The sequence below is a fragment of the Pollachius pollachius genome (assembly GCF_949987615.1).
Source record: "Pollachius pollachius genome assembly, chromosome: 15".
Classification (NCBI taxonomy): Eukaryota; Metazoa; Chordata; class Actinopteri; order Gadiformes; family Gadidae; genus Pollachius; species Pollachius pollachius.
The window spans coordinates 11,507,780-11,518,825 of NC_136948.1; the positions used below are offsets into that span (position 1 = coordinate 11,507,780).

An 11,046-nucleotide genomic window follows, 5' to 3' on the forward strand; every position below is an offset into this window, starting at 1 on the left:
GAAACTCTACCTGCGGCCGTGGGATAGGAAGGGTTGGGAAACTGTGATCCAACTGATGACCCAAATAAACAGACGCTGTTTGTCTGAGCTCGCTGTTGGGGCACCGAGAGACACACACAGAGAAGGGGGAGGGAGAGAGGGAGGGAGGGGAGGGAGGGAGAGGCAGGGGGGGGGTGGATAAGGTTACCTGTGCACAGGTGACCTCGCGGCCATGGGCATTGGATTAGCTGATTGGTAGGTATCAGGTGACTCCTCCTGTAATATTGAAGAGGCTGAAAACAGCTTTGTTGGAGTCCGGGACAATGTGCCATTTGCAACAGGAGCTGCTGCTCCCTCGGTCTCACGGGGAGGGGGGCTGTGTGGGCTCAGTCCACCAGGCTGAGCTCTACCTGCTAGTCAGGTGAACGGACCGGGGGGGGGAGAGGCGGACTATGGTGCAGCACATTCTGCTGGAACAGTTAAAGTTTGCTCTAAATATTATCTTGATTGTAATGATTCATTCATGCATTTATAATATTTGATTTATCATTTGTTAATTAATTATATTACTTGATGACTGAATAGAAAGAACAGGTGACGACTGCAGCGTCAGTCAGGGATGCTAGTCCCACGCGTCCAAACAGACCACGTTGAAACCAGAAGAGAAACACCACCTCCACCACCTTCACCTCCACCACCACCACCTCCACCATCACCACCACCACCACCTCCACCTCCACCATCACCACCACCACCTCCACCATCACCACCTCCACCACTACCACCACCAACTCCACCACCACCACCAGCACCTCCACCAACTTCACCTCCACCACCTTCACCTCCACCACCACCACCTCCACCTCCACCATCACCACCACCACCACCACCACCTCCACCTCCACCACCACCACCACCACCACCAACTCCACCACCACCAACACCACCTCCACCACCACCACCACCACCACCACCAACTCCACCACCACCAACACCACCACCAACACCACCTCCACCACAACCACCACCACCACCAACTTCACCACCACCACCACCACCTCCAGCACCACCACCTCCACCATCACCACCAACACCACCTCCACCACTACCACCACCACCACCACCACCACCCCTTTACCACCACCTCCACCACCTCCACCACCACCTCCACCACCCAGTCTCCTACCCTTACCCCTCCAGAACCCGGGTCTTATTAAAAACGCTGACCTCTGATCTTTGAGACGGTTTCAAAGCTGACATTTAATGCGACGCAGCAGACTGCAAGCCGCATGTAACCAGAGCCGCCGAGCGCCGTTCTCCTCTGCTCCGCGTCCCACTAATGAGAGGCCAGGGGTCGCTGGGGGGGGGGGGGGGGCTTGGGGGCGAGGGCCAGACCCTCCACTACCTCGCTCCCCTCTCCCCTCGCCCAGGAGAAGCCCCCCCGCTCCTCTCTTACATCAACAGAGGTTCTCTGAGGCCAGAGCGTGACCGCGGCTCCGCGGTGGACGCACAGAGCAGAGTGAGCTCTTGAACGCAGCGGCCACCAAATAAATGTCAGTTACATTTGTGGGTTCCGCCCTTACCCCCACCCACCCCACCCCCACCCACCTCCCTCTTCTGATAATTGAGCCGTTCTTGCCAGAGGGAGAGGAAGAAAAGAAGAAAAAAAAATACGAGGATATATGCACACATGTCCAGTCCATCATCCTGCAGCCTGGGAAGAGAAAGATACGACTTGGTGAGATTCACTGGCTCGGTTCTGCCCAATAAGGACAACGTCTACCATATGTGAGCTAATGGTCTGAGCCTCAACGCAATGGCCGCCCCCGTACACGTGTTTTATTACACTGCACACTGTGTGTGTGTGTGTGTGTGTGTGTGTGTGTGTGTGTGTGTGTGTGTGTGTGTGTGTGTGTGTGTGTGTGTGTGTGTGTGTGGGGAAAGAAAAAGAAAAAGAGGGGAGGGGGCGGAGAGAGAGAAAGAGAGAGGGACAGAGAGACAGAGAGAGAGAGAGAAACTACACACATCTAGTTGAAATGGGATAGCTGAGAGGCACCAGCTGGACGGCTGCATCATGCCCACACAATGCCGGCCCGATGATATTTCCCAGAACGCACCGCAAACAGGAGCAACACCAGCACGGCTCCGACATGACGAGTGAAGCTTTTTCATTGACTTTCATCAATGAAAGGACCGTTTAACGTGGTAAAGATAAAAGAACAACAAATGACCTATTTATTAGATCATAGTTTTTAAAATGTGTTTTTTGAAAAATACCATAATGAAGGGCTTCGCGTTCTGTGTTTATTTAAAGACTCGTGTTTTATTGGCCTTATCTACGGGGCATCAGTAAGGTTGTCTACCGCCTGGCGCCCTCTCTCTGCAGCCGGACCCGAGTTGGAACGCAGCCCATTAAAACGCTCACATGTCGCCCTGTTTACGAGTTAGTTCTCTCAATTGTTTTCTTATTTGTTCTTCTGGCTATATAACAAAATAAATGTCGAAATATTGACTGCGTCAATGTGCCCTGAGGCCTATTTAGCGAAGAGAGTCCTCCTACTGTAAGAGCCGGGGCCATGATTGCATATTTGTGGAGGTGGCCCTCGGAGGAAATGCGTAATGATGGTGATGGGGGCCAACCCCAGCACACTTGTACCAGGTCTAATTTTCCAACATGACAGGAAACTCTGTTAAGCTGATAATTGCAGCTCCAATTTCATTTAACTCACTCACGTCAACAGTTGTGTTTTGTTTTGAGAAAGCAGGGCCCTTCCAGGGGCCTTGATGGAATAACACCTGACTGCGTCTTTGATGGACTTAGATTTGAGATATCAACCTACAACATAATTAGGTAGATCCAAAAAGTTGTGATAATAAATTATATGATAATTTTTAATTTTCGAATTATTAATTCATTTAAAATATGAGCATATAATTAATTACCTTAGAGGAAATAAATACGGGTAAGAGACTAAATTAATTTCTAAAGTTGTCAAATATTTTACAGAATTGTATTAACAATTTCCTGATTTTTTGTAGAATAAAGACATCATTTCTCGTGACTTGACTTAAACGCAATCGCAATGAAATTGAAATGGAAAATGTTACCTTTCCAAGTCCTTTTAAAGTTCATCCCCCAAAGTGTGGCCCACAGCTGAAACAGCATTTTGATTTAGATACAGCAAGAAAAACATCTGCTTTGGCCTACTTTAATGGACCACGTCTTGTCTGCGGAGCTACATTTTCCTTTTTTCCCTTTTTTTAATAAGCTGTATAATAGGAAACGTGGTCTTTTGAATGTGACGTTTTTATGGACTGTTTTCTGGTGTTTTGAGTTCGTCTTTTGTCTGTCTCTCTGTTGCCGTCCACCGGGGCTGTGGTGCGGGTCTGTCGCCGGCCGTCATCCCCCTCGGCCCGGGGGCAGAGAGAGGGAGAGACCCACATCTTGAAGTGATCCCGACCTGAGACGGAGGGCCCGTCCCCCCGGCTTCTCGGGTTAAAGGAGGAGGCCCTCCGCAATGTGCTAGAGATATTAGGGAAACTGGAGCCCCGCTCATCAGACAGCTCATTTGTCGAGGCTCTGCGGATCAGACTGGGAGGAGGAGGAAGGGAGCCCGCAGCATCACTCCGAACATCCAATCACATGTCGATATGAATAACAACAACTGGAGCGAATTATGGAGGCCTTCAGGAATGTTAATGCGTTGATTATTGAATCTACAAATGTAAACCATGAATTAAAAAAAAAAAAAACGAACCCATCCTAATAAAATATTTTTGGGCAAATGGCGTCACAGATTCATTGTTTTACGCAAATTAAAATATGTGGAATTGAATGACCACTCCGGTATTTTGCTTAATGCCCCATGGCCTTAAACCTGATTTATGATTAATAAAGAATAATAGGCTTGTATGCAAATGAGGACACGTGGAGTTGAGCTGTCTTTGATTCGGAGAGTGGAGATGCCCAGCCTGCTCTCTTTCCATCCGCTTGTTTTTCCAGGTGGCTGACACCAAAAAACAACAACACCCTCATCTCTGAGTGAAGGTCTATTGGCATCACGCGATGCAATCAAATCATTCTAAAATACGTTTTTGCAGTAAAGCACATTTTCCAGACCCGGCTATGATCCTTAACATATTGCCCGAGAATCAGATTTCAAATCCCGGAGCAGATAAGGAAACGTGATCCACGGGCTCCGACTCGGAGACCGAGCAGTGACACACAGAACTCATTTACTAATGGGTGGTTTGGGGTTTCAGGCCGCAGACCTGCGACAGTGCTCTGCTCATGGGCCCTGGAGGAGACGGGGAGGGTAAATCATTCATGTGGACGATACGAATTCAACGTGACTGCAAAATAAAATTAAGAGGCAGCAAAGCAAAGTAGAAACACTTGTTCTTAACAATAAGTAGCATTTTTTAACTGGATTACAAATGATTTGTTCTCACATTGATATAAGCCCTATAAAATAACACATGGAACATTCCTAAATATAATACACATTTGTGTAATGTGCATTTCAAAGATGGGAATATTGATCACTATTAGTCAACATAGTTTTCCAACATTTATAAAAATACACTTCCCATAAATAAGGAATCATGACTATTATCTATTATAGATATTTATATTATAGTATCGACTAGCCTATTATTATAAACCCATCCCCCCCACACACACACACCAAAATACCCGCACACACAAGCACATACAAGCACACACACACACACACACACACACACACACACACACACACACACACACACACACACACACACACACACACACACACACACACCAAAACACCCGCACACACACACACACACACACACACACACACGCACACACACACACACACACACGCACACACCCACATAGTTATTGGAGCACAACAATTGCTACTCATCAGGTTGGTTGGCTCGTAAACGAACACAAGGCCTATAGCAATAATAAGACGTTATTAAACTATATCACCTCGTAAAAATTACTACATAATTAATAGACCATGCACTTTACCTACAATCTGCACTTTATTAATAATTGCGGGGGTTCCCAGTCAACTCATCTGTATATGAAACAGCCTGATACCTGGGGCAGTTTGGAGGCACGTTAAAGGGCCTTTAAGAGCTCTGTAATAACTGATTAGCATTTAGGTGTTCCGCTGCCCCCCTCCTGGCCCACGGTGGAACGGGACTGGGGGTGGAGCGCTCCGGTTTCAGCCCTGACGCACTGCCTCTGGGGAGGAAACGGAGCTGCAAACTCACTTCTGCTCGGCTGCCAGGGTATAGGGCAGCGGGAGAGCCAATCAACGAATCGCACAGACTCCCTTTAAGCCTGACATATCTCCAACAGGAACAAATTGTCCCAACAATCAACATTTGAATCTCCCGTGCGCATCGGCGGTGCAGTGCGTATCGCACGGACGGGCTGCGGTGTTTTGGAGACACGACAATAAATCAGCAGCCATAGAGAGAAACAGCTCGACAGTACCGCCATCGTTTTGGATATCAGCAGCGACTCTGCGCGGAGGAGTGTGTAGACATGTCTATATTACCGTCCTTCGGTTTTACGCAGGAGCAAGTGGCCTGCGTGTGCGAGGTCCTCCAGCAAGGAGGGAACCTGGAGCGGCTGGGGCGGTTCCTCTGGTCCCTGCCCGCCTGCGATCACCTCCACAAGAACGAGAGTGTCCTCAAAGCCAAGGCGGTGGTGGCCTTCCACCGGGGCAACTTCAGGGAGCTCTACAAGATCCTTGAGAGCCACCAGTTCTCGCCGCACAATCACCCGAAGCTGCAGCAGCTGTGGCTGAAGGCGCACTACGTGGAGGCGGAGAAGCTGCGTGGCCGGCCGCTCGGAGCGGTGGGGAAGTACCGCGTGAGGAGGAAATTCCCCCTGCCACGCACTATATGGGACGGCGAGGAGACCAGCTACTGCTTTAAGGAGAAGTCCAGGGGCGTTCTGAGGGAATGGTACACGCACAACCCTTACCCGTCTCCCCGGGAGAAGCGGGAGCTAGCCGAGGCCACCGGGCTGACCACCACGCAGGTCAGCAACTGGTTCAAAAACCGGCGCCAGAGGGACCGGGCGGCCGAAGCCAAAGAAAGGTTCGTCCCCATAAAGTTGTGATTCTTATTATTATATCTGATCTGGAGCTCTGACTTTCATCAGGAGAAATATTCGTCCCAGATAAGAGCTCATATTCGCATGCCTTCGTTGAGCTTTTATTTGTATTTTTAATTAAACACGGATTGTTTTGCAGCAAACTGAATTATTAGCTCAGACAAGAAACTTCACTGAACTTTGACCAGGAGCTCATCTGTATAGTTATGACGTTGTGCGGTGAATATTTTATCACATCAATATTTAAAATTATTTTTATTTGTATACGCCTGAACCCCAAATTGTTTGTCAACTCCTCTCGGATTCAGTTTTTATATAGGCTAACCTAATATAATGTTATAGTCTATGCTGCTTTTTACAAATAAGACAAGAGTATAACTGCATAAGATATAAAACATCCCAATGTTTGTATTTTATTTTATATATATATATATATATATATATATATATATATATATATATATATATATATATATATATATATATATATATATATATATATGTATATATATATATACACATAAATATTTATACCAGCTTGACCTAGATGTTATTTAAGGCCCTAGTTGTATTTTCTCCAGGCCTGTGATTTAGTGAGGTGTGTTCACGGTTCTGTAGATCTGACACGTTTATTTACTTCCAGGGAAAACAGTGAAAACAACAACAGCGGCAACAACAAACAGAACCAGCTGTCTCCGCTGGACGGCGGGAAGTCGCTCATGTCCAGCTCGGAGGACGAGTTCTCCCCCCCGCAGAGCCCCGACCACAGCTCGGTGCTTTTGCTCCAGGGGAACATGTCCCACCCCGGGGCCTCGTCCTACCCCATGTCGGGGCTCGGAGGGCCGCAGTCGGTCCACGGCCTGCACGGACACCCGCACCAGCTCCAAGACTCGTTGCTGGGACCGCTGACTTCCAGCCTTGTGGATCTAGGCTCGTAAGAGCTACGTCCGATTCGATTTGGCAAAAAGAAAGACTGATAACTGTATCAGAAACTGTATCAAATTCACCACATATATGGAATAACACAATATAATAGACTGACGTATCTGTTGTTAATTTGGTTAACTACAACAACATTCGTTTATGCGCTTAATCCATCCTATACCCTCCATGGGCTCCGAGGTCTCCTTACTCTTCTGCCTAGAAACTACACCCCTCTTCGGAACTCTTAACTCAACGAAACACTTAACTGGTCTGCCCCTTTGCTTAATTTATGATATTTTGTTAAAATAATAAAGATTTATAGCAATTCCCTGCTATGGAAACTAATACGCAACGTTTTCGTTAGAGTAATAATTAGTTTCCAATAAAACAAAATTAATCAATCTGTCGTATGTGTGTTATTTGTATAATTATTTTCTAGAGCATTTAATTAATGATCCGAAACGGGCACCCAGTAGGAATCTGGAAGCCAGAATTCATTTATAATTGATTATGCCAGACATTATTCGAATAAATAACATCACCTTGTTCAGGTTAAAATGAACAATTTAAAGTAAGATTATTGAGGCAGAGTTTTGGCCATTTTTACGTGTTTTGTTCAATTTGTTTCAATAATGTAATTGTATCAATCTGTCTCAGACTAATTTAAAAAAATCGAGTTATTATATCAACAAATGTGTATGAACCATTATATTACCAGGCTGTATGTTGATATTATCAGGCTGTATGTTAATATTATCCGGCTGTATGTTGGCCTTTCAAAACTGAGACTCAGACTCACAAGACGAAATACTTAAATGTTCTTAAGCGTGATCTGTTTTTAATATCGTCTGTTTGCATCCATATTTAATAGAGCTTATTATTTAGACCGTGTCATCACCTGAACGTGTGTAAACAGGCTCTCCATGCACGGCTCGTGCAGGCATGGGGTGCACGTGAGCCGTGCACTAGAGGCTTCGAGCTGCGGATCACCGGGTCTCGAGCCTTGTTTACTTAACTCTGTCGGCTCACGCGGTTCCGGGCCATAAACCCAGTCCGCGTCCCGAGGCGGAGCGGGTCTCGACCGGGGGAGGCCCGTTGTCTTGTCATAAAAAAATAATTTATATCTGACAAGTTCTATAAAGGGCCTACTTCAAAAAATAATTATTGTATGCGCTTAAGTATATCCCCTGAACTTAGAATAACATGATAAAACACTGTCACTCATCTCTGACTTAACCTGTCATCGTCATAATCATTAACAGGAAAAACTAAATGTTTGAAGAAGCCAAATACTTATACGTTGTATCAGTAAGACGCCAACTGCAAACTGGCAACTATCAACTAACCAACGCAAGAAGAAGAAGAAGAAGAACAACAACACTATAGTAATACCACTCCTACTCACAGCGACCAGAATACATCGACGTTCAGCCTGCTGCGTCAACGAACACTCCTTAAAATAATATGAACTACTTAGTACCAAAAACTAAAACAGGATTAGACCATTCGTAGGGTAACAGAATAATAGAATGTGCGTATATACCCTCGAATGAACAAACATTCATTTTTTTAATTTCTGTTAAAAGACACAAACAAATACAAGCCGTCGTGTGCTGCTCTCCTCGGCTCGCGTCAGGGTAAACGGTTTGGAGCGGAGAGCGGCGAGGATTTCCTGACAATAATCAGAAACAGTCGTTGCTGCAGCGATGCCTGATTGCGAAGATTGCAGCGCTGCCGCGTTGAGCCGCTGGACCAATGGGAGAGCAACTCTGACTCCATCAGACTCCCGGAGGCCCTGGGAGGCCTCTGTACACCTCTGACTCGACCCCGGTGCCTCCACAGCCTATCCGCTGCAGTGTTTCTGTCTACCTTCCCAATCTGCGCTCCTCTCCAAACCAACATTTTGTTTTGGGATTCACACGAAAAGGTGGAGATATTTTAAAATATGCTATTATTGCTGAAGGAATAAGCAAAGACATGTTTAAGAAATATGTATTTATTATCTAGAACCTCTTTATATATATACATATTAAAAAAATGTAGGCGAAACTAGGCTATCTATATAACTATATTTAAGAATAGTAGGCTAATGGTTTATATTTTCAATGTCGTAACCAGCTCTAATTTGAAAATAACAAGCCTAAACCATTCTGGCCATAATGCTAGAATCCCCAAACCTGAAACGCCACTCAATCAAAAACAAAAAAATAGATAGTTTCTCAGTTGAACTCTCAACTTCATCCTAAAACGTTGTGGACGTTAATCACATCCTAGCCCTTATGGAGATAAAGCTGATCATATCTCGTATCTCTGTCTAGGTGAAGCGACTACAGTCACACTGTGGGGATCATTCATCACCAGAGACTCAACCTTACTGCAGCTACAGGGACCTTGCTCAGGGACACTGCGGACACGGGGATCAAACCCGGAACCTCTGGGCTGTAATCTAAACCCCCAGACCTCTAGAGCAGACTACCCCCCCACGCCCCCCATAACTACGTGATGGATCATTTTATTGAATAAAACGAGAGCATGTCGAGCAGATCGTGGAATCAACCCGGGATTCATACCCGCTGCGTATCACATGACACAAGGCGCCCATCAGTCACCTTCAGGAAGTGTCAGAGACGGAATCAATTCACTATGGAAACTCTGACGGAGGGGTAGACGGGTGGGGGTGGGACTGTTTAATCATACTCTGATCCCCGCACTTCCTGAACCCAGGTACTGTTCTCTATTTGTTTTCTCGTGTGTGTGTGGGTGTATGTATATGTACTGTATATGTATGTGTATGTGTGCATGTGTGTATGTGTATGTGTGTGTGTATGTGTAGGTGTATGTGTGTGTGTGTGACTGTATATGTGTGTGTGTGTAAATATATACGTGAATCTATGTATTTGTGTGTGTATGGTGTGTGTGTGTGTGTATGGTGTGTGTGTGTGTTTGTGTGTCTATGTGTGTGTTTGTCCTGTGACTGAAGTGGTCCAACCCCCCCCTGCCCCCTTGGCGGTCCGTACAACAACAAGCTGCAGCAGCAGAGACCTGGTGGCGGTGGTGGAGCAGTGTGTGTGTGTGCCTGTATGTGTCCGTGTCTGACTGTGTGTGTAGTTCCCGGCGCTCAGACTAACTGTCCTTCTGCAAAAACAAGAGGGAGTGGAGGCCGCCCGGCCATGAGCTCACCACCGCCGGTCACAGCAGCTGCGGGGCAAACACAGCAATCAGGAGGCTTTTCATTTGTCACGCGCCGTAAGTGGCGGTGGCTCTGCATCAGCGGGCGGAGGGCGGACTGACGTGGGCAAACAAACAGCGTGAGTAGGCCTGCGCTCTATGCTACCCCTCGCCATACCTCCAGAACGGGCCTAATGTTTGCCTCTGGTAAGCTCTCCTCTCCTTGTCGCCTCCCCCTCTTGCCCCCCCCCCCCTACAGCAATGAAGTATCCTTTCTCCACGTTAAGGATAAAAGCCAAGCGCAGGAGACCGGCCGTGGGTTGTGGACCACCCCCCCCCCCCCCCCCCTGTGAGACAATCCCAGGTATCCATAACCGCGGGCTGAGTGAGGGGGGAGAGGGGGAGGGGGGAGGGAGTGATGAGGGACAAAAGGATCTTTTCAGGTCTGCCTCGGGGAGAGAGAGAGGGGGGGGGGGGGAGAGAGAGAGAGAGAGGGGAGGGTGGAGGGCTGGGTGGAGACGCAGAAGAGATTTCCTTACCAATGATGCATGGATCTGACAATGTTTCAGCCTCATACCCAGAGGCCAAAGCAGGCTCCTGTACCTGTTTGTGTGTGTGTGTGTGTGTGTGTGTGTGTGTGTGTGTGTGTGCTCATGTATGGGTGGAGTGTTTGTGTGTCTGCAAGTTTTTGTGTGTCTTCGTGTAGGTGCGTGTGTTTATTGGTATTTGTGTGGTGTGTGCATGTGCGTGTGGGTGGATTGGTGTATGTTTGTGTGTGTGTATCTGCGCGTCTTCGTGCATGTGTGTGGATGTGTGTGCACATAAGTACACGTGAATGCCGGCATTTGTGTATA

At 47.0% G+C, this 11,046-nt stretch overlaps 1 protein-coding gene across 1 annotated transcript; it reads left to right on the forward strand.

Moving 5' to 3' along the window:
* The first annotated feature begins 5,316 nt into the window (after positions 1-5,316).
* Positions 5,317-7,425, forward strand: LOC307086496 (homeobox protein six1b). The gene is made up of 2 exons (XM_079751723.1): positions 5,317-6,084; positions 6,744-7,425. The coding sequence occupies exons 1-2, from the start codon at positions 5,525-5,527 to the stop codon at positions 7,036-7,038; spliced, it is 855 nt and encodes a 284-aa protein (XP_079607849.1). The 5' UTR covers positions 5,317-5,524; the 3' UTR covers positions 7,039-7,425.
* Positions 7,426-11,046: the final 3,621 nt, after the last annotated feature.